Source organism: Cervus elaphus, chromosome 8 (genome assembly GCF_910594005.1).
Source record: "Cervus elaphus chromosome 8, mCerEla1.1, whole genome shotgun sequence".
Lineage (NCBI taxonomy): Eukaryota > Metazoa > Chordata > Mammalia > Artiodactyla > Cervidae > Cervus > Cervus elaphus.
In genome coordinates, this window is record NC_057822.1 from 27,393,512 (window position 1) to 27,415,622 (window position 22,111).

Sequence of the window (22,111 nt, forward strand, 5' to 3'; positions counted from 1 at the left end):
CCGGAGCAGGAAGCCAGGCCGCAGGCAGGGGAGGCTGCGGGGCCCCTCGCTGGTGAGGCAAACAGGAAGGACTCCCCCCGAGCCCTGGGCCCCCGGCCCGAGAATCGCTGCCGCCGCCGCCGCCGCCGCCGCAGAGCCGCAGCTCCGGGCGGAGGGTAAGGAGGCGAGCCGCGAGCGGGCGGCCAGCAGAGAGCCCCGCGGGTCCCGGCGCCCAGTCCCCGGACGCGCCCCGCCTCCCAGGCTCCCGCCGCCGCTCGCGGCCTGCCCTTGCGCCGCCGCGATGAAGGCGGGCTCGGGGGATCAGGGGAGCCCTCCGTGCTTCCTGCGCTTCCCGCGGCCCGTGCGGGTGGTAAGTGGCGCGGAGGCCGAGCTCAAGTGCGTGGTGCTGGGGGAGCCGCCGCCCATTGTCGTGTGGGAGAAGGGCGGGCAGCAGCTGGCGGCCTCCGATCGCCTGAGCTTCCCGGTGGACGGCGCCGAGCACTGCCTGCTGCTGAGCGGCGCCCTGCCCACCGACGCTGGGGTCTACGTGTGCCGCGCCCGCAACTCGGCCGGAGAGGCCTACGCGGCGGCCGCCGTCACCGTGCTGGAGCCTCCGGCCCCCGAGCCCGAGCCCCAGCTCGCCGAGCGCCCGCTGCCGCCGCCCGGAGCCGGGGAGGGCGCCCCGGTGTTCCTGACGGGGCCCCGGTCCCAGTGGGTGCTGCGGGGGGCGGAGGTGGTGCTAGAGTGCCAGGTGGGGGGCCTCCCCGCGCCCACGCTCTACTGGGAGAAGGATGGGATGGCGCTGGACGAAGTGTGGGACAGCAGCCACTTCTCACTCGAGCCGGGCCGCGTCGAGGGTCGCGCGGGCGCGGGCGCGAGCCTGGCGCTTCGCATCCTGGCGGCTCGGCTGCCCGACTCGGGCGTCTACGTGTGCCACGCCCGCAACGCGCACGGCCACGCGCGGGCCGGGGCGCTCCTGCAGGTGCAGCAGCCCCCCGAGAGCCCGCCCGAGGACCCCGACGAGGCCCCCACGCCCGTGGTGGAGCCGCTCAAGTGCGCGCCCAAGACCTTCTGGGTGAACGAGGGCAAGCACGCCAAGTTCCGCTGCTACGTGATGGGCAAGCCGGAGCCCGAGATCGAATGGCACTGGGAGGGCCGCCCGCTGCTCCCCGATCGCCGCCGCCTCATGTACCGCGACCGAGACGGCGGCTTTGTGCTCAAGGTGCTATATTGCCAGGCCAAGGACCGCGGGCTCTACGTGTGCGCCGCGCGCAATTCGGCAGGCCAGACGCTGAGTGCCGTGCAGCTGCACGTGAAAGGTACCACGGCGCCCCCGGGCGGCCGGGGCCTGGGAGGGGCCTCCAGCGCCCTCCCTGACCCCCCTAACTCCAGCCCCACTCAGTGCCTAGAAGGCAGCGAGGAGTAAGGGAGGCTGAATATTAAAATGCCATTTCCCACCTACCTCCCTCCCATCCCCCAGGGATTCGGGTTTAGGACGTCTCCAAGGTACCTGCTCCAGGAACTTCTTAGCAAGCTCTCCAAATGATTCTGAGGCAGATGGTGGAAAACCACTCTTCCATAAAGGGCTTTAAGGAGTGATTGAATGATTGACCCAGAGGGGCCTACAACTCTGGTAGTTCAGTGTTTTTCAGCCTCTTTGTTATTTCATCACCCATCCCCCAATGGAAACCCCATTGGGGGCCCCGTATATTATATAAAAGGATTGTTTTATGGGTGTAAATTTCTAAATCCAAATTTGTAACATATATTTATAAAGTCAGTCAATGAGAACAAGGGATCTGTCTTATTAAGCACACACATTTTAACCATTCATAACTGGGTCTAGCTTTTGAGCCCATGGGGAAAGCGTAGCTTCAGGTGTCACACTGACAAACTACTGATTCACACCAAAGGGAGAAAACTTGAGGGCAAAAGAAATGCCCCCCAATTTTTGACTATTCTGTCATCAGACTGCTCTCCAGGTTTGCAAGAGGAAGAAGGTGAAGGAGAGGAAATTTTATATTTCAAAGTTGAGCCTCCAATGGTAAATAAACGCTTACATTGCTCATAAATAGAAAAGTCAGGGGTGAAAAACACACCAAATTCACATTGGAAGTTAAAGCTGCCTATAATAGGAGTTCATCACAACTCATGGCATAATACCTTCACTAGTTATTACCCAACTCTTTCCCTCAGAGGAAAAATAGTTGGCAAATCTTCCGAGTCCGGCCTGGCACGCAGTCAAGCATGTGGCACCTGTACCACGGGTGGTGGCCTCTTGGGTACAGTTTGATGTGCACAAACCGGCCAGGCAGAGCTGAACTCTCACCCCCTGAGGACAGAAAAGCCCAGGACGAAGGCCAAGATTCCCAGAGCCAAGTGACAAGACAGACGTGCTCCCCTGGCAGCCTGAGTGACCCCACTGGCGGTTTCTGTCATCATGCTTTCTTTTTGTAAAATGCAGTTTTAAAAATGGTTGAAGTACTTTCAAAATGAAGTTCAACTCAAACCCTTGTAGAATTGTGTGTGGCGCCCATGAGGGGCCCCACGGAATATTTTGAAAATCCCTGATACAGCCCCAAGCCCTTTCATCCCTTTCTCTGCTTTAAAAATAAAGAAACTGCAGCCCAACATCTAAGCCCAAGATGGCCTTGGTCAAGGTGATGTGTTAGGGTCAACTAGAATTCGGGTCGTCTGACTTCCTTTCTGAGGGTTTCTCTGATTATACAACACCTCTAGCTCTGGGAGAAGAGCAAATGGCCCGAGCTACCGTGGGTTTAGGCAGTGGGTTACGGAGGAGGGTCTTTCTCCCGGTCAGGGCCCTCTCCAGAACCCTCTCTGGTCTCTACCTTCTCCACAGAGCCCCGCCTCCGCTTCTCGAGGCCGCTGCAGGACGTGGAGGGCCGGGAGCATGGAATTGCGGTGCTGGAGTGTAAAGTCCCCAACTCGCGCATTCCCACCGCCTGGTTCCGCGAGGACCAGCGGCTGCTACCCTGCCGCAAGTACGAGCAAATCGAGGAGGGCACGGTCCGCCGCCTCATCATCCACAGGCTGAAGGCGGACGACGACGGCGTCTACCTGTGCGAGATGCGCGGCCGGGTGCGCACCGTGGCCAACGTGACGGTCAAAGGTCGGCTGGCCGGTGGCGGGGGGAGGCCGAGACCGAGGCAGTCCGGTACCCAGACCGCGGGCTGATAATATCCCATCCTTGTCTCAGGGCCGATCCTGAAGCGGCTGCCCCGGAAGCTCGACGTTTTTGAGGGCGAAAACGCGGTGCTGCTGGTGGAGACTCGCGAGGCTGGGGTGGAGGGACGCTGGAGCCGCGACGGGGAGGACCTGCCGGCCACCTGCCAGAGCAGCTCGGGCCACATGCACGCCCTGGTCCTTCCAGGGGTCACCCGAGAAGATGCCGGGGAGGTCACCTTCAGTCTCGGCAACTCCCGGACCACCACTCTGCTCAGAGTCAAATGTGAGGGCCCCAAAGCCCCTAGGCAGCCTCCTCAAGGGCTGGACATGACGGTCAGGGTAGGATGGTGACCAGATGACAGAGTCTGGGTTGACAAAGTCGACTTTAGGTCGCAGGGCTGTGGGAGGCTGGAACAGGGCTCGGATGCAAACCCTGCCTCTGTCTCAGGCGTCAAGCATAATCCCCCGGGACCCCCGCTGTTGGCCGAGATGTTCAAGGGCCACAGGAACACAGTCCTGCTCACCTGGAAGCCTCCAGACCCCACCCCCGAGACCCCCTTCATCTACCGGCTGGAGCGGCAGGAGGTGGGCTCGGAAGACTGGGTCCAGTGCTTCAGCATTGAGAAAGCTGGGGCCGTGGAGGTGCCCGGGGACTGCGTGCCGACCGAGGGCGACTACCGCTTCCGAGTCTGCACCGTCAGCGAACACGGCCGCAGCCCCCACGTGGTGTTCCACGGGTCTGCTCACCTGGGTGAGTCGGTCCTGTCAGCCCAGGCTGTCAGCGGCTGTACCTGAAGTCGCGCCCTCCCCGTCACCCTTCCTCCCTTCCCCGTCTCTCTGTTACATGCTGTCTGCCTGCCAGCCTCTGCCCACCCCCTGGTTCTCATAGCTGTGCTCTGTCCAAACTCAGTGCCCACAGCTCGCCTGGTGGCTGGTCTGGAGGACGTGCAGGTGTATGACGGGGAAGACGCCATCTTCTCCCTGGATCTCTCCACCGTCATCCAGGGCACCTGGTTCCTTAACGGGGAGGAGCTCAAGAGTAAGGAGCCAGAGGGCCAGGTGGGGCCCGGGCCCCTGCGGTACCGGATGGAACAGCATGGCCTGCAGCACAGGCTCATCCTGCAGGCCGTCCGGCATCAGGACAGCGGCGCCCTGATCGGCTTCAGCTGCCCCGGTGTGCAGGACTCGGCAGCCCTCACCATCCAAGGTTGGTGCTGGTGGGGACCACAGTGGGCAGACAGGGTCAAGACATAGAAGTCCTGTTAGCAAAATGAGGCACCCGCTATTCGTGCTTCTCACATCTGGGCCAGGAACCAGGAGCATCCCAGGTGAGCTCAGATAGAGCACTCAGGGATCCAGAAGTCCAGTTTCAACCCGTGCTTAGTCGCTTAGTCGTGTCTGACTCTCTGCGACCCTGACAGGCTCCTCTGTCCATGGGGATTCTCCAGGCAAGAATACTGGTGTGGGCTGCCATTCTTTCCTCCAGGGGATCTTCCCAACCCAGGGATCAAACCTCGGTCTCGTGCATTGCAGGCCAATTCTTTACCGTCTGAGCCACCAGAGAAGCCCGTATAGGAGACCCCTTGTTATCTTCACCAGCCTCATATCCAAATTCTCTAGGGGTACTTTGTGGTTTGCAGAATTCTGTCATGTTTGTCATCTTAAAGACACAGACCTTGGCCCCTAGTCCCTGACCATTTCCTGCCCTAGTGTGTGATGGCTAACACTATCGGAGTCACTTCCTGTGTGCCAGGCACAATCCTAATTGCTTTACATGTATTAATTAGCACAGACCTCTCAACAGCCCTGCAGGATGTGTTTTTTGTCATACCATTTTACAGATTAGGGAAACAGACACAGGTTCAGTGACTTGACCAAAATCACAAAACTGATGAGTGCTAGTGCCGGATTATGAATGCAGGAGGTCCGGCTTCAGTATCGCACTCTGCCACCCTGAGGAAAGAGGAGAGGAGAGGGAATGAGGCCTCCCTGAGGATGACAGTTCTTGGCAGGAGTCTGAAAGTTCAGGGAACGCACTGGCATTTGCTATTGCACCATTGCTGGAATTTATAAGGCCAGTCATGGAATTCCTCAGTGTCCACGCACAGGACCTGGAGGCAGTTAGCCGGCAGCAGCCCAGGAGGAGGACAAAGTAAGAAATAACCACAAAGAGAGCAGCATTACTAAAATACAACCCAGGTTCAGATGGTAAAGAATCTACCTGCAATGCAGGAGACCTGGGTTCAATCCCTAGGTTGGGAAGAACTCCTGCAGAAAGAAATAGCAACCCAATCCTTCTTGCCTGGAGAATTCTGTGGACAGATTAGCCTGGCAAGCTACAGTCCATGGGGTCTCAAAGAGCCAGACACACAACTGAGCAACTAATATTTTCACTTTCTTTCACTAACATTGGGCTTCCCTGGTGATTCAGGCGGTAAAGAATCTGCCTGCAATACTGGAGACCTGGATTCGATCAGGTCAGGAAGGGTCAGGAAGCTCCCTTGGAGAGGGGAATGGCAATCCACTCCAGCATTCTTTCCTGGAGAAGTCCATGGGGTTGCAAAGAATCAGACAAGGCTGAATGACTAATACTTTCACCAACATCAGAGTCATGCTGAGGGCTGGTTTATAATGCAGATTCTTTGACCCTTGCATGCTGGGACGGGGGGTGGGGGTGGGGGGGCAAAGCCTAGGAATCCGCATTTTTAGCAGGCTCTCTGGGAATTCTTATGCACACTAAAACCACTGCTCTTGAGAGTTGGTGTGTAAGTGCAAAACGAATTTTTAAAACCAACAAATGCATCACGACAGTCGTCTGGCCTGATGTGCCCAGCCCCCTCCCCCAGCACGTGCCCTGCAGTGGGGTGCTCACTGGGTAAGCAGAGCACGACCAGGGCGCTACCCATGACCACACCTCTCCGCACGCAGAGAGCCCTGTGCACATCCTGAGCCCCCAGGACAAGGTGTCGCTGACCTTCACGACCTCGGATCGGGTGGTACTGACCTGTGAGCTCTCGCGGGTGGACTTCCCAGCGAGCTGGTACAAGGATGGGCAGCAGGTGGAGGAGAGCGAGTCACTGGTGGTGAAGATGGACGGGCGCAAACACCGCCTGATCCTGCCCGAGGCCCAGGTCCAGGACAGCGGCGAATTCGAGTGCAGGACGGAAGGCGTCTCAGCCTTCTTCATCGTCACCGTCCAAGGTCAGGGACTGAGGCGGCCTAGGCTCTCCTAGCTGAGGCTGACCCAGGGGGCTATGCCCATCCTACCCCACCCCCTGCTCTGCCCGCTTGAGGGTCCCTTCCAGGGAGGGCCTGGGGGGCCAGGGGACATGTTTGCAGATCACGCTGCCCCAACACTACCCTCCAGCACACTTGGCCCTCATGTACCCTCTGCTGGGAGGGATGTGAGGGGACCTCAGATCAGTGAAGGGCAGGGGAGGTGGGAGCTAACATTTGTTAGGCACCTGCTAGCCAAGCCCTGTGCTGGATACTTGAAATGTACACTTTCATTCAACATTCAAGGCTACGTGAGAGCCAGTATATCTCCATTCACGGATGAAGTAGCTGAGACTCAGAGAGGTTATGCAACTTGCTCACAATCACACAGCCAGCAACTATGCTATCTGGGTTCACACCCAGGACTGCTTATTCCGTGCTGCAGGAGGTCAGGGTCAAAGGAAAGCTTTAGGTGCAGTGGTCCAGAGGTTCTTGGAAGCCAGTCTATGTTCTGGCTGCTTCAGAGACACCCTGGAAACCTGTTATTAGTGCATAGCCCCTCCCCACCCCCCACCCCCACCCCAGGCCTCCAGAGCCAGAATATCCAGGACAGAGCTTTGAGATCCACTCTAGGAGGACAACTCTGGAACCATTGAACCAGCTCAGTCTTCTCACTTGAGTGGAAATCCTGTTACATCCCCATTGCCAGAAGGTCCTCTGCCCCTGTGCCCTGTGACGGGGAGCTCACTACCTGTAGGTGGTGTTACACCAAGGTGACAACACTGAATCATTCCCATCTCCCACCTCCTCCCTGTCCTGGGGTCAATGCACCAGGGACTTCCTGGTAAAAGCAGCAGCAAGCAGTGATCTCCTCTCAGCCTAGACAAAGGCCCTCTGTGTCCCCACCCAGCACCCTAGGATCCTCTGGGGACTCACAGGCCTGTCCGCAGGATCGGCGATACTGACCTGTGACTCCTCACCCACCACGCCCTGAGTACTCCACGTCATTGCCCCAGAACCCGCCCTCCTCCCAGCCACCATGGACTCAGGTGTTCCGGGTGTGGGTGTCGGTGTGACCCCATCTCTGCTCCCCCAGACCCCCCAGTGCACATCGTGGCCCCCCGGGAGCACGTGTTTGTGCACGCCATCACCTCCGAGTGCGTCATGCTGACCTGTGAGGTGGACCGGGAGGACGCCCCCGTGCACTGGTACAAGGACGGGCAGGAGGTGGAGGAGAGCGACTTCGTGCTGCTGGAGAGTGAAGGGCCCCACCGCCGCCTCGTGCTGCCCTCCGCCCAGCCTTCTGTCGGGGGCGAGTTCCAGTGCGTCGCTGGGGACGAGCGCGCCTACTTCACTGTGACCATCACAGGTGGGGCTCCAGGCGGGCCACGGGATGGGGCAGCTGTGCCCTGCTCCCTCCTGAACAGCCGGCACACTTCTGGGCTACCATTCCTAACCCCCCCAGCTGATCACACCCCACCCTTACCCCCAACCCATGGTCTGCATGCTGAGGTTCAGCCACTGCAGAAAATGCATTGTCATAAGCGCACTAGTCATAGCTACATGGCACAAGGAAGCCCGCCTTCTCTGTGCTCCTGAAGGCCCTCCAAGGGGAGCCTTAGGGATGGTAGTGGGGTGAGGAGACCCAAGCCCTAGAGAGGTCAAAGGTCTCCTGTGGGAGATCCCAGCTCCATCTGGGCACCCAGCCCTCCTCTCCCCAACCTCACCCTTCGTATAGCCCTGTCCCCACCCAGAGAATGGAGAGAGTTTCCACAGGTAAGGCTGACACCACGGTCCCCACTGTGCCACCACGCCCCTGCTGTGCTTTGGGGACCGTGGTCGTGTCTCTAGCTGTGAGTAACCGTCTGAGCCGCTGTGAGCCCTGGTCCAAGGGAAGACCCTCTTCTTCAGCATGCAGCCCACCTTCTGGGAGTAGGAAACAGGCGTGAACCGGGCAAGGTGGCTGGGCACCTCGGCCCCAGCCCCAGATGCCCAGCCACAGCTGTGTCGTGTCCTGCAGACGTCTCCTCGTGGATCGTGTACCCCAGCGGCAAGGTGTACGTGGCGGCCGTGCGCCTGGAGCGTGTGGTGCTGACCTGCGAGCTGTGCCGGCCCTGGGCCGAGGTGCGCTGGACCAAGGATGGCGAGGAGGTGGTGGAGAGTCCCGCGCTGCTCCTGCAGAAGGAGGACACGGTGCGCCGCCTGGTGCTGCCCGCCGTTCAGCTCGAAGACTCGGGCGAGTACTTGTGTGAAATCGATGACGAATCCGCCTCGTTCACGGTCACCGTCACAGGTGTGGGCCCACCCCCCGCCCCCGGGGTCACCAGAGGACAGCCCTGAGCCCTCGGGGAGCTGGCCACATAGCCCCTAGCTAGCACATTGGGGAGGGGGAGGGGGGCTTCGGGTGCATGAACTGGTGGTGGCGGGGGGGTGGTCCCTGCCCAGAAGACCCCAGGGTCCCTGTTGGAGGAAGCAGGCTCCTCCCTGGCGCCTAAGGCCGGGAATAGCTGTGCTCCACCAGCTCACTTACTGAGCACTTTATATGTGTCAGGCACTGGGCTAGGTGCTGTGGGTCGCTGATGCTTATTGCAGATAAGGTCCCTGCTCTCAGACAGCTGCCGGTCTAGCTGGGCGGAGGGTGCAGCTGTTAACCAGGGGTCGCAAACCGGCAGTCCCTTGGGCTCCATACAGCCCACAGGTGTATTGTGTTTGGCCTGCAGAGTCATACCAAAGTCAGGACAGTTCCAATAACAACCCGGAGTTATGCATCCTCTTGAAAAAGCCGAAGACCCGGCGCCTCTGGTCCCGCTTCCCCCCTTGGCGACGAACAGCTGGCGCTGAGTAGCAGCTGCCCCCATAATTCGGGGCCCACATTCCTCTGTCTCACACCCACCCCCACCCCCCACTGTTCTTTTTTGCTCCCCTTCCTAGACTGCTTCAGCCTGGCCCCCGTGGGCATTTGAGTTTGCGACCCCTGTGTTTAACCAATAAACACGCAAATAAATGTACGGTGACACTTCGTGACAAGTGCTGTGGAGGGATGGGGGCTCAAGAGAGCCCGACAGGTGGTCAGGGAGGGCCTCGGGGAGAGTCACCGTGCCACCCGCAGGAGCCAGTCCTGGGCCAGGCTCTGGACCCTCGGTAGCTCACAGACACACGTGCATCCTACGCAGGAGTGCATATCCTGGCAGGAAAGCCAGACACCTTAAGTCTTAGAGGGAGTGTCGCAGTAAGGTGCAGTGAGAGCTCAGGGCTGGGGGCTGCTAACCTGGTTGGCTAGCAGGCAGGAAGTGGCTTCAGAACAGATATTTGGAGCAGGGGCTGAGTTAGCTAAGTGGGGGTCTGGGTTTGGACTGAAAGTCAGAGGTGAATGTTCAAAGCAGGAAGGCACAGGATGATTATGGAAGTGATGGTTCATTGCCAGAAACTTTGGGGCTGCAGCTCATAGCGCCGATCCCAGTGTGTACCTGAGCGGGGCAGGGAGTGTAAAACCCAGGCGGCTCTGGGTGGCACCGAAGAACCCACCGGCTGCACTGGAGTGACCATCCTGATGCCGAAACCTTCTGGTTGCCCTCCCCACTGCCCTGCTCTAGAAACAAGGCTTCAGCCTAGATTTGAGCTACTTAGGGCCCCCCAACTCCCTGCACCCCAGACAGGACAGCCTGAAACACACAAGCCACAAAACCGAAAAAGACCTTTCTGCACATATTCTGTCCTGTAGTGGGTCCCTTCAACCTTTCCCAGCCCAAGCCCTGGCCAGACATCGTGGCTGCAGACACACACATTCCAGCCCATAATTGGCCTCCCCACAAAACACCAGATTCTTCCTGGGAAGTTCGCACAACACACCACCTTGGCTGCGGACCAGGAGAATCAGGTCCAATGCCAAGCTGCACAGCCGTGCAGGCTCCCCAGTCCCATGGCTGCATGCCATCCTCACTCCCCTGCCTCCATCACCTCCCCCTCCACTCAGGCAGCCACACTCCGACATCTCATGGCGCTGCTAGGCCCAGAGAACCAACCTGCATCCTATAGACTCTGAGAACAAGCCCGGTTAGGGAGGCAGAGGCAAGAGCTGGATGTGCACTGGTGGGCATGTCTGCCCATACTCCCCACTCCAAAGACCGAGACTGGGAAGCTAGCAGTTCCCCAGCCAGCCACAAGGGGGCCGAACGCTGAAGTACCACTTCTGAGTCTTGGAGAGGATTCTTGGAGACCTCCAAAGTGCGTAGATTCCTGGGCAGGCAGGCACTCAATGCCCTGGTCACCTCCCACATTGACATGGCTCCTTTCTGTGAAAGGCTGACCACTCCAGAGCAGTTAGAGATGAACTCGAATCGGCATTTAACATCCCCAGGGGACTCAGGCACAGATGCAAATTCATTACTGAGTTTCCTACAAGCCTTCGCTTAGAATCCCTACCACTGCTGGCAGAGTCTGTCAGTTCAGTTCAGTCGCTCAGTTGTGTCTGACTCTTTGTGACCCCATGGACTGCAGCACGCCAGGCTTCCCAGTCCATCACCAACTCCCGGAGCTTGCTCAAACTCATGTCCATCGAGTTGGTGATACCATCCAACCATCTCATCCTCTAGCATCCCCTTCTCCTCCCACCTTCAATCTTGCCCAGCATCAGGGTCTTTTCAAATGAGTCAGTTCTTCACATCAGGTGGCCAAAGTATTGGAGTTTCAGCCTCAGCATCAATCCTTCCAATGAATATTCAGGATTGATTTCCTTTAGGATGGACAGGTTGGATCTCCTTGCAGTCCAAGGGACTCTCAAGAGTCTTCTCCAACACCACAGTTCAAAAGCATCAATTCCTTGGTGCTTAGCTTTCTTTATAGTCCAACTGTCACATCCATACATGACTTTTGGAAAAACCATAGCTTTGACTAGACAGACCTTTGTCGGCAAAGTAATGTCTCTGCTTTTTAATATGCTGTCTAGGTTGGTCATAACTTTTCTTCCAAGGAGCAAGTGTCTTTTAATTTCATGACTGCAGTCACCATCTATCTGCAGTGATTTTGAAACCCAAGAAAATAAAATCTGTCATTGTTTCCACTGTTTTCCCATCTATTTGCCATGAAGTGATGGGTCCAGATGTCATGATCTTAGTTTTCTGAATGTTGAGTTTTAAGCCAACTTTTTCACTGTCTTCTTTCACTTTCATCAAGAAGCTCTTCAGTTCTTCTTCACTTCCTGCCATAAGGGTGGTGTCATCTGCAAATATAAGGTTATTGATACTTCTCTTGGCAATCTTGATTCCAGCTTGTGCTTTATCCAGCCTGGCATTTCATGTGATGTACTCTGCATATAAGTTAAACAAGCAGGGTGACAATATACAGCTTTGACATACTCCTTTCCCAATATTGAACCAGTCTATTGTTCCATGTCCAGTTCTAACTATTGCTTCTTGACCTGCAGACAGATTTCTCAAGAAGCAGGTAAGGTGGTCTGGTATTCCCATCTCTTTAAGAATTTTCCACAGTTTGTTGTGATCCACACAGTCAAAGGCTTTGGCATAGTCAATAAAGCAGAAGTATATGTTTTCTGGAACTCTCTTGCTTTTTCTATGATCCAACAGATGTTGGCAATTTTATCTCTAGTTCCTCTGCCTTTGCAAAATCCAGCTTGAACATCTGGAAGTTCACAGTTCACGTACTGTTGAAGCCTGGCTTGGAGAATTTTGAGCATTACTTTGCTAGCGTGTGAGATGAGTGCAATTGTGGGGTAGTTTGAACATTCTTTGGCACTGCCTTTCTTTGGATTGGAATGAAAACTGACCTTTTCCAGTCCTGTAGCCACTGCTGAGTTTTCCAAATTTGCTGACATATGGAGTGCAGCACTTTCATAGCATCACATAGGATTTGAAATAGCTCAACTGAAATTCCATCACCTCCACTAGCTTTGTTCATAGTGATGCTTCCTAAGGCCCACTTAACTTCGCATTCCAGGATGTCTGGCTCTAGGTGAATGATCACACCATTGTGGTTATCTGGGTCATGAAGATTTTTCTTCTGTGTATTCTTGTCACCTTTTCTTAATATCTTCTGCTTCTGTTAGGTCCATACCATTTCTGTCCTTTATTATGCCCATCTTTGCATGAAAAGTTCCCTTGGTATATCTGATTATCTTGAAGAGATCTCTAGTCTTTCCCATTCTGTTGTTTTCCTCTGTTTCTTGGCATTGATCTGTGAGGAAGGCTTTCTTATCTCTCTTGCTATTCTTTGGAACTCTGCATTCACATGGGTATAGCTTTCCTTTTCTCCTTTGCTTTTTGCTTTTCTTCTTTTTTCAGCTATGTGTAAGGCCTCCTCAGACAACCATTTCACCTTTTTGCATTTCTTTTTCTTGCGGATGGTCTTGATCACTGCCTCCTGTACAATGTTGCAAACCTCTGTCCATAGTTCTTCAGGCACTCTGTCTATCAGATCTAATCCCTTGAATCTATGTCTCACTTCCAGTGTATAATCCTAAGGGATTTGATACAGGTCATACCTGAATGGCCTACTGGTTTTCCCCACTCTCTTCAATTTAAGTTTGAATTTTGCAATAAGGAGCTTCCCTTTATCGAATGATGGTTTTTCCTCCTGCCCTAGGGTAGGTCTAGCCAGCTGTGACCATAAGGAAGTTGTTTAACCACTCTGTGCCTCAGTTTCTTTGTCTGGGAAATGAGTATAAAACAGTACCTACTCCCTAGGATTGCTATCAGGGTGTAAAGTGCTTACAACTGTCCTGGAACTTTAGCAAGCGATATACAAGTACTTACCAATACTATTGAAGATCTGCCATCCCTTATCCACAATCCTGAAACAAACAACAACAAAAAAAACCCACTTAAAATCCAAAGGCTTTTTGTACGTTTGGTATTAAAAGTTATTTCTGTAAAACCTGAGCTTAACTCTGTGAAGCTATTTGCAGTTTTAACTTATCCTGCTTAGGGTGTATCTCCATATGTTACACTGCAGAGATGTTAATATGATTGATTACGGGGGGTCCCACAGTGAGGGCTGAGGAGGAGTATATGCTATATGATAAATGCACCATTTCTAGAATTGGAAGCATCCTGGATTCTGTAACACTTGTGGCCCCGGGGATTTCAGAGAACAGATTTTGGACCTGTTACTATCTTTATCACTCTTAACGATTTGGGCGACCGGGACTTCATGCTGCCAGATGGCTCCAGGGAGGCTGACGGTGAGTCTGTGACAGGCTACGGTTGTCCCCACTCCGCAGAACCCCCAGTGCGCATCCTGTACCCCCGGGACGAGGTGACCCTGGTGGCCGTGAGCTTGGAGTGTGTGGTGCTGATGTGTGCACTGTCTCGGGAGGATGCCCCGGTGCGCTGGTACAAGGATGGGCTGGAGGTGGAGGAGAGCGAGGCCCTGGTGCTGGAGAGCGACGGGCCCCGCCGTCGCCTGGTGCTGCCCGCCGCCCAGCCCCAGGATGGGGGCGAGTTCGTATGCGATGCCGGAGACGACTCAGCCTTCTTTACTGTCACCGTCACAGGTGGGCAGTCTCTGAGACCCCCCTGGGGAGGAAGAGAGGCAGGAGGCTGAGGGACAGACACCCACCCCTCCCAGTTCCTGCACCTTTGGGGCCCCCACGTGCCGCACACAGCTTTCCCCCTGTCCAGCCTGCCCTCCTCTCCCAGCCTCCTTATTCTCAGGCATCAGAGAGCCCTGAGTTGCCTTAACCAGGTTGGGACAGTGGCCAGAGGCCTGGTGGAAAGAGCCTAGCAATCAGGAGTGCTCATTCATTCTTGTATTCAACAAACACTGATCTGCTTCGCACTGTTCTGTTGCTGACGGATTCAGTAATGAACCAAGGAGAGAAAACCTGTCTTTATGGCGCTTGCCTTCTTGTGAGAGCAGACAGACAGCAAATAAGGGAAACAGGTGGTTTTTCAGGTGGTGATCAGTTCATCGGAGGCAAAGCAGGGAAAAGAGACAGGAAATGGGGTGTAGGGAGGGCTGTGCTTTGGGGTTAGATTGATCTGTGAGTGTGGGTCTACCTCTTTCTGTCCATGCAACCCTGGGCAAGTCAGTTCCCTGTAAAGAGGCTTCAGGTCCTCATCTATAAAGTGAAGCCAGCAATAGGGAGTGTCAGGCGTAGCTGAGAAAAGAACTGTAGTGTCCTTAGCATGGCACCTGGCACACGTAAGTGCCCATGGATTGTGGGTGGTACCATTTCCCAAGAGCTGCTCTGCAAAGGGAGAGGATTGAGAAGCCAGTGGTCAGGCTGGTAGAGGCCGAGCCCACCTGCCTCTCTCTCTGTTCACCCACCAGCCCCTCCAGAGAGGATTGTGCACCCAGCAGCCCGCTCCCTGGACCTGCAGTTCAGGGCTCCAGGGCGCGTGGAGCTGCGCTGCGAGGTGGCCCCGGCTGGGTCCCAGGTGCGCTGGTACAAGGATGGGCTGGAGGTGGAAGCATCGGATGCCCTGCAGCTGGGGGCCGAGGGGCCCACCCGCACCCTGACCTTGCCTCATGCCCAGTCGGAGGACGCCGGGGAGTATGTGTGTGAGACTCGCGATGAAGCCGTCACCTTCAACGTCAGCCTGGCTGGTGGGTGCTCCTGGCCAGCCCGGGTCTGGGAGGCGGGGGCGGGGGGCATCACTGAGCTGACACACCCGCTCTCTGTCCAGAGCCCCCTGTCCAGTTCCTTGCCCCAGAGGCCGCCCCTGGCCCGCTCTGCGTGGCCCCCGGGGAGCCGGTGATGCTGAGCTGTGAACTGTCCAGAGCTGGTGCCCAGGTCTTCTGGAGCCATAACGGGAAGCCGGTGCAGGCAGGCGAGGGCCTGGAGCTCCGAGCCGAAGGACCCCGCCGCGTCCTCTGCATCCGGGCTGCAGACCCGGTCCACGCAGGCCTCTACACCTGCCAGTGTGGGGCAGCGCCCGGGGCCCCCAGCCTCAGCTTCACCGTCCAAGTGGCTGGTGAGTATAGCCCCGGACAGGAAACCTGAGAGTCTCGCCCCTAAACCCTCGCGTCTTCCCCCTCTCTAGTGCACCCAGCCCCCGCCCCTGCCCCGCGGCTCTCAGTCCCTCTCCCCATCTGGCCTCCCACCACCCTCCTCCCCAGCCCTTGAGCCATTCCCTCCCAATGACCCCCGGCCCTGACCCTACAGAGCCCCCCATGCGGGTGGTGGCCCCCGAGGCAGCCCAGACGAGGGTTCGCAGCACCCCAGGCGGGGATCTAGAGCTGGCCGTGCGCCTCTCCGGGCCGGGGGGCCCTGTGCGCTGGTACAAGGACGGGGAGCGCCTGGCCAGCCAGGGGCGGGTGCAGCTGGAGCAGGACGGGGCGAGGCAGGTGCTGCGGGTGCGGGGGGCACGGAGCAGGGACGCTGGGGAGTACCTGTGCGACACGCCCCAGGACAGCCGCATCTTCCTCGTCAGCGTGGAAGGTAACAGTGCCCCCCTCACGCCCCTGGGGCCCCGGCCTCCCACCAGGGGCCTCATGCCCACCATTCACCCCCACCCACCTCGCTGCCCACCAGTGCATGCACAGCTATCCCGTGGATGAGGGCTCAGGGCTCCCCTTTCCAGGCATCCTCAAAGAGCAGGGACAGAGGGCTCTGGAGTCAACCCCCCAGGTTCCGATCTCGAATCTCCTTCCCAGTAGTTGTCTAACACACTGGCAAGTTACTTAAACTGTCTGAGCCCCGGGTCCCGAGGGGGAGGATAGCGTTTGTCCTATAGGGCTATTGTGACAGTTACATAAGATCAGCAGGGTTCATCCTAAACAGTCTGTTACTATTAGGGAGTCAGAGAGGTGGGTACCTGGCCAGCATGAAGACGAGGTGGTAAGGAGTGGCAGGCAGGGAGTTGACATCTTGTCCTTTAAAACAGCTCATGACTGACCCACAGCTGGTCCTCGGGAAGATTTTGTTTAATAACTGGGGGATGAGGGCCTGTTACTGGGGATGAAGAGGGGCTGAGGAGGAGGGCAGTAGAAAGACCCAGCCCACCTCACTGTCTGATCCTGTCCCCCCCACCCAGAACCCCCGCTGGTGAAGCTGGTCTCAGAGCTGACGCCACTCACAGTCCACGAGGGGGATGACGCCACATTCCGGTGTGAAGTCTCCCCACCAGACGCCGACATCACTTGGCTGCGCAATGGGGTCGTTGTCACGCCAGGGCCCCAGCTAGAAATGACCCAGAATGGGTCAAGCCGCACGCTGACAGTGCGAAGCTGCCGGCTCGAGGACACAGGGACTGTGACTGCCCGGGCCGGGGGCACGTCCACGAGTGCCCGGCTGCACGTTCGAGGTTCGGTCCTGGTGGAGACGAAACAAGTTCTGTTCCCGAACCTGTTCTCCCAGCCCCAGCCCTGGCAGGAGACCAGTCCCTGAGAAGAGGGAGCCAGGGTTCGGCCCACCAGGCTCCATGGTCCGCTCTCTCTTCCTGCCCAGAAACGGAGCTGCTGTTCCTGCGGCGGCTGCAGGATGTGCGGGCGGAGGAAGGCCAGGACGTGTGCCTCGAAGTGGAGACCGGCCGTGTGGGGGCAGCAGGGGCCGTGCGCTGGGTGCGAGGTGGGGCGCCCCTGCCCCCTGACTCCCGCCTGTCCACAGCCCAGGACGGCCACGTCTACCGCCTCTTCATCCACGGCGTCGTGCTGGCCGACCAGGGCACCTACGGCTGCGAGAGCCACCATGACCGCACCCTGGCCCGGCTCAGCGTGAGGCGTGAGTGCCCTGTCTTCTCCTAACGCCTCCCTTTCCCCACAGGGCAGCCTCTCCTGGCTGGCCCAGGGCCCCTCAGACCGCCCCCCACACACACCAAAGTGCCCCTCACCAGCAAGGCAGGTCAGCCCTGGCTGACCCCCAGGAGCGTGACCCAAAGCAGCCTGCCCAAAACAAAACTTTTCTTTTTCTACTGTTTTCTATTTACCGTAGAAGTCCCTGTGGATTTTGGTTTCCATTTCATATGTCCAAGTTGGCTTTGCTATAAACATAAATATTATACTCCAGAAAGACTTGCCATATTTATCCTTCAGTCACCTGCCCCAGGATATACAAGCCCATCTGAGAAGCAGGGGTGGTTGGCAGTAGCACCCCCCCACCCCCAAGATGGAGCCCTCTATCAACTGTATGACCTCAGGCAAATTACTTAACCTCTCTGAGCCAAGTTTTCTTTAAAAAAAGGGTCTTGGAGAACCTTAATCAGGATAATATGAGAAATACCCACACAGAACTTGGTAAATGGTTGGTGGTGATGTGTATTCTTTTCTGATTTATTTCATTCATTCAATCGCAACAAACCCATGTCTCACGGCTATTAACATGTCTAATGGCTATAGTACAGTTGGGGAAACTGAGGCCCAGGGAGTTCAAGCAGTATGCCAAAGGTTACATAGCAAACTGCGTGGCAGAGTTGGGGTCTAGTCCTGATGTGTCTGACTTTAAATCTGGGCTCCTTCCAGTGTCACAGTACCCCTCACCCCAACTCCTCAGCCCCCCCAACCACACATCACCCCTTTCATGTGTCCCCTCTCCTAACCCCAGTAAGCCCCTCTCTCCACCCACATCTGGCTGGTTTCACTCCCTTCTTCCTGCTCCCTGGTTCTGAACTTTGTTCTTAGGGCCTTACTAGATTAGGGGTTAGAAGCAGACAGAGCCAAGGGGTGTGTGGGGCTCCCAAAAGCCCTGCCCAGATGTGGAGGCCTCATTTTCCCCTTTCCCCATCTCCCCCCACTAGCAAAGCAGCTAAGGGTGCTTCGACCTCTGGAGGATGTGACCGTCATCGAGGGGGGCAGTGCTACCTTCCAGCTGGAGCTGTCCCAGGAGGGGGTGACTGGGGAATGGGCCCGGGGTGGAGTCCGGCTGCAACCGGGGCCCAAGTGCCAAATTCAGGCCGAAGGCCACGCTCACCACCTGGTCCTCAGCCGCCTGGGCCTGGCTGACTCGGGCTGCATCTCCTTCACTGCGGATGCGCTGCGCTGCGCAGCCAGACTCACCGTGAGAGGTGTGGCCTCTAGGACTGCTGCCTGCCTGCTGACTGCTCCAGTGTGATTCTGCTGACCCCACTACCCGTGTGGCCCCCACTAACCCTCCCAGAGTGTGACGCCCTGACTCGCCGCGTGTGGCCCTGGTGACTGCCCTGCCTGTGTGGGCCCACTAGCCACCACTGCCTGCTGCAGCTCTGCCTGCCTGCCTGAGTGTGGTCCTCTAATCACTAAGCCTCAGCAGTGCCAAAGAGTGACTCCATGGACAACTCTGCTTCAGTGACCCCTTCTCTTGCTTACAGCCCTGGCGTGTTCCCCACTGACCACATCTACTCTGGAGTCCCCCCATTGCTCCTCTGAACCCCTGGTGTCCCTCACTGGCCAGGGTCTCCTGTCCATTCCAGCCAGTGTGACTATGCCTGCCTATGGGTGACTCCAGTGGCATCTCTGCTCCAGTCTCTCCCATGCCCCTCTGGCCCCACCATGTCCCCCACTGACCACCCCCGGCTGGGGGGTGACCCATCCCCGGCTGGCCATTCCTGCCCTGTTGACCCCTCTGATCTCACTGTGTCCCCCACTGACCAGCATCCCCTTTGGACCCCTTGTCCCAGCATGCCTCCCACTCACCAGTGGCCTCTGTTGATCTAGACAAGTGACCTTGTCTAAATGTGCCCATCAGTGACCCTTGTGTCCAAGTGCGTCCTCCTTCTCCCACTCCCAGAGGCCCCAGTGACCATTGTGCGGGGGCTCCAGGACCTTGAAGTGACCGAGGGCGACACAGCTACGTTCGAGTGCGCACTTTCCCAGGCCTTGGCTGATGTCACCTGGGAAAAGGTCAGAGCCCAGCCCCAGTCCAGCCCACCTCAGCATCATGAGAGCAGTAACAATGCCCCAACAGAAAGAACTACTACTCAGTAAGCCATGTGCCTGGCATGTGCTAAGGTTTACTTTACATTTAAGCCTCTAACCTTATAGCAGCCCGATGAGGCAGGTCTTATGATCTCCTTGTTATCTCTAAGGAGACTGATGTTCAGTGGAGTGAAGTATTGCCCCAGGCAGACAGAGTTCACATTTGAATCCAGGTTCCCTGATTCCAGAATCCACACACATGGCTGACATGATTGGTACATGACTCTCAGCTTCCCGCGTCGTGGCGCCCCTTCTCAGACCAAATGTCCCCAAAGGGTGACACCGTCCCAGTGAGACTCCTGGCGGGGCCCAGAAGGCACGGGAGGCCCCTACCCCGTAGCATAAGCGTGCCTCGAAAGTGTTTGGTATCAACAGAGGGCGCCGCCGCCTACCAGGGCCGGGGCCGCTTATTCCCGGCCGAGTTTTCACCGCGACCCTTTGCAACCCCCGCCCCTAGGATGGGCAGCCGCTCACCCCTAGCGCTCGGCTCAGGCTCCAGGCCCTCGGCACGCGCCGCCTTCTCCAGCTGCGGCGCTGCAGCCCCTTGGATGCAGGGACCTACAGCTGCGTGGTGGGGATGGCCCGAGCTGGGCCCGTTCACCTAGTGGTGCGCGGTGGGTACCAGGTGCTGCCCGGGCCGGGCGCTACTGTGGGTGCCGGGGCTGCGGACCGGACTTGCCCCGGGGACTTGCGACGCGGCGTCTATGGAGGGGGCGTGACATGGGCGGGGCCTGGTACCACCCCCTCCGCCCCGCCCTCCTCACGCCCCCTGGCTCCGCCCCAGAGCGCAAGGTGTCTGTCCTCTCTGAGCTGCGGTCCGTGAGCGCCCGCGAAGGCGACGGAGCCACGTTCGAGTGCACCGTGTCGGAGGTCGAGACAGCTGGGAGCTGGGAGCTCGGAGGCCGCCTGCTGAGACCCGGAGGCCGCGTCCGCATCCGACAGGAAGGTCTGCCGACTCTACCCACTCTGGCCCCCTTGCTGCCCCACCCACCCGGCTCAGACAGACCCCGCCCTAAGGTCCACCTCCAGCTCAGATGAGTCCCGCCCCGCGGCCCCAGAAGCTGTCTCTCCGCCTCTCCCTGACCTCCAGCTCAGGAGTCCTGGGTCCTGGACCGCCCCCTCTTCCCCCTCGGCATCCCCGTTCCTCTCCGGGACCTACTCTGGCCCCACCTTCATGCCCCCACCCTCCCCAGAGGCCGCTCCGGCCTCGCTAGCGCCCCCTATACCCCCAGGGAAGAAACACATTCTGGTGCTGAGCGAACTGCGCGCAGAGGACGCTGGTGAGGTCCGCTTCCAGGCGGGACCCGCCCAGTCCGTGGCTCAACTGGAGGTGGAGGGTAAGAACTGGGGCAAGGACGACCAGGAGTGAACACGGTTTCCCCCGGAACTAGCAGGCTGGCGATTGGTCCGAGGAAACCTGCCTCCCCACCCCTTCCTCGAGAGACTCTCTGGGGGCGGGTCACAGAGGGCAGTGCGTTTCCTGGTGAAGAGGAGACTTTGCGTTGAGGGTAGAGAGAAATGGGCTGGTGGCATAGAGATCTAAGATCAGGAATGGAGGCCAGAGCGGGAGGGAAGATGCGTCTCTCCTGGGGTCCTGCGTGTCCCTATTAACTTAATAAGCCCTCGTTCTCCACCCCCAGCACTGCCTCTGCAGATGCACCGCCGGCCCCCTCGTGAGAAGACGGTTCTGGTCGGTCGCCGGGCGGTGCTGGAGGTGACAGTGTCCCGGCCGGGGGGTCAGGTGTGCTGGTTGCTGGAAGGGGCCGAGCTGTGCCCAGGGGACAAGTATCAGCTGCGCAGCCACGGCCCCACCCACAGCCTGGTCATCCATGACGTTCGACCTGAGGATCAGGGCACCTACTGCTGCCAGGCCGGCCAAGACAGCGCCTACACACGGCTGCTGGTAGAGGGTGAGTAAAGCTGACTGGGCACAGGTCAATGAGGTGAGCCGGCTGGCCAGGGGGCTCCTAGGAGCTGGTGGGCTGAGACACACACCTCCTGCAGGTTTTCCAGGACTTGGGATGGCCAGCTGGTTCTGAGATATGTTGGAGGTGGGGAGTGGGGAGGCAGGAGATCACACATCCAAGGCTGAGAAGAGGAAGCTCTAGGGTGTCAACAGGAACCACTTGGTTCAGGGAGGCTATTCCCACCTTGCTACATCCCTTCCCGTCTGAGCTTCTCCTCCCTTCCTCCCACCTCTGGACCACACTTATCTCTCCCAAACACTCCCATTGTACCCAAGTTCCTCTCCCTCCAACCTGCTGGCCCCGGGTCTGTGCCCCCAACCTGTCCCTCATCCTCTTCTGCTCTCTGCCCATCTCAGCGAGCCCCACCTTGGCCTGGGCAGAGGGCTTCTGAGCTAGTCCATCTCTTTCCTCTTCCACATAGGAGATGCCCCACTCTCCACCTGAATTCCTGCGTTCCCTTCAGATGCCTGCCTTGCCCCACCTCTGACTGACCACCCGCACTCTCCTGCTTCAGCCCTGACAGGCCTAGAAGGGGTGGGTCAGAGGGTGAGGGCCCATTTCTTCCTGTGTGGGTACCGAGGCTCTGCCAGGGGACAGGAATGTGGTACCCACTGTCTCCCCAGCCCCACTCACAGTCATTCCTCTGCAGGTAGCTAGGAGGCCAGAACCAGGCCAGGCAGGTGCCCTCAGATAGCCTGGAGGGCACACGCCCTTACCCTGGGAGGAGGGAGGGAGGGAGGGGACCCGAGGTTTTGGGAGACAATAAAAAAGGTACAGCTCCTTTCCTGGCTCTGTGTGACATGGGAGGACAGAACTTGCCTGGAGCCCCCGCAGAGTGAGTGACGCAGGGGACCAAAGCCTGCAGTGCTTCCATCTTGGCCCCTAGAAGTGCTAGCCACCAAAGACCACCACTCCTG

The 22,111-nt window shown here is 57.8% G+C and overlaps 1 protein-coding gene across 7 annotated transcripts; it reads left to right on the forward strand.

Moving 5' to 3' along the window:
- Window position 1: 1 nt before the first annotated feature.
- On the forward strand, window positions 2-21,977 carry OBSL1 (obscurin like cytoskeletal adaptor 1). Of its 7 annotated transcripts, none has more exons than XM_043909910.1 (21): window positions 2-1,298; window positions 2,840-3,109; window positions 3,197-3,448; window positions 3,614-3,916; window positions 4,076-4,372; window positions 6,094-6,366; window positions 7,478-7,762; window positions 8,402-8,674; window positions 13,616-13,888; window positions 14,668-14,943; window positions 15,024-15,311; window positions 15,503-15,778; window positions 16,374-16,643; window positions 16,787-17,059; window positions 18,072-18,338; window positions 19,040-19,152; window positions 19,685-19,841; window positions 20,012-20,173; window positions 20,460-20,564; window positions 20,868-21,137; window positions 21,616-21,977. In XM_043909910.1, exons 1-21 carry the CDS (start codon window positions 281-283, stop codon window positions 21,636-21,638), a joined length of 5,724 nt encoding a protein of 1,907 aa, XP_043765845.1. In that variant the 5' UTR covers window positions 2-280; the 3' UTR covers window positions 21,639-21,977. The 7 variants fall into 7 exon arrangements, with proteins under 7 accessions (XP_043765845.1, XP_043765851.1, XP_043765846.1 ...); XM_043909911.1 differs by having other exon boundaries at window positions 3-1,298; window positions 7,478-7,750; XM_043909912.1 differs by lacking the exon at window positions 18,072-18,338 and having other exon boundaries at window positions 3-1,298.
- The last annotated feature ends 134 nt before the right edge of the window (window positions 21,978-22,111 follow it).

Coding starts and splice junctions, on each gene's coding strand:
- OBSL1 (XM_043909910.1), top strand. CDS start 281: ATGAAGGCGGGCTCGGGGGATCAGGGGAGCCCTCCGTGCTTCCTGCGC. Junction 4,373..6,093: donor GGCAGCCCTCACCATCCAAG/GTTGGTGCTGGT, acceptor CTCCGCACGCAG/AGAGCCCTGTGCACATCCTG. Junction 7,763..8,401: donor CATCACAGGTGGGGCTCCAG/GCGGGCCACGGG, acceptor CGTGTCCTGCAG/ACGTCTCCTCGTGGATCGTG.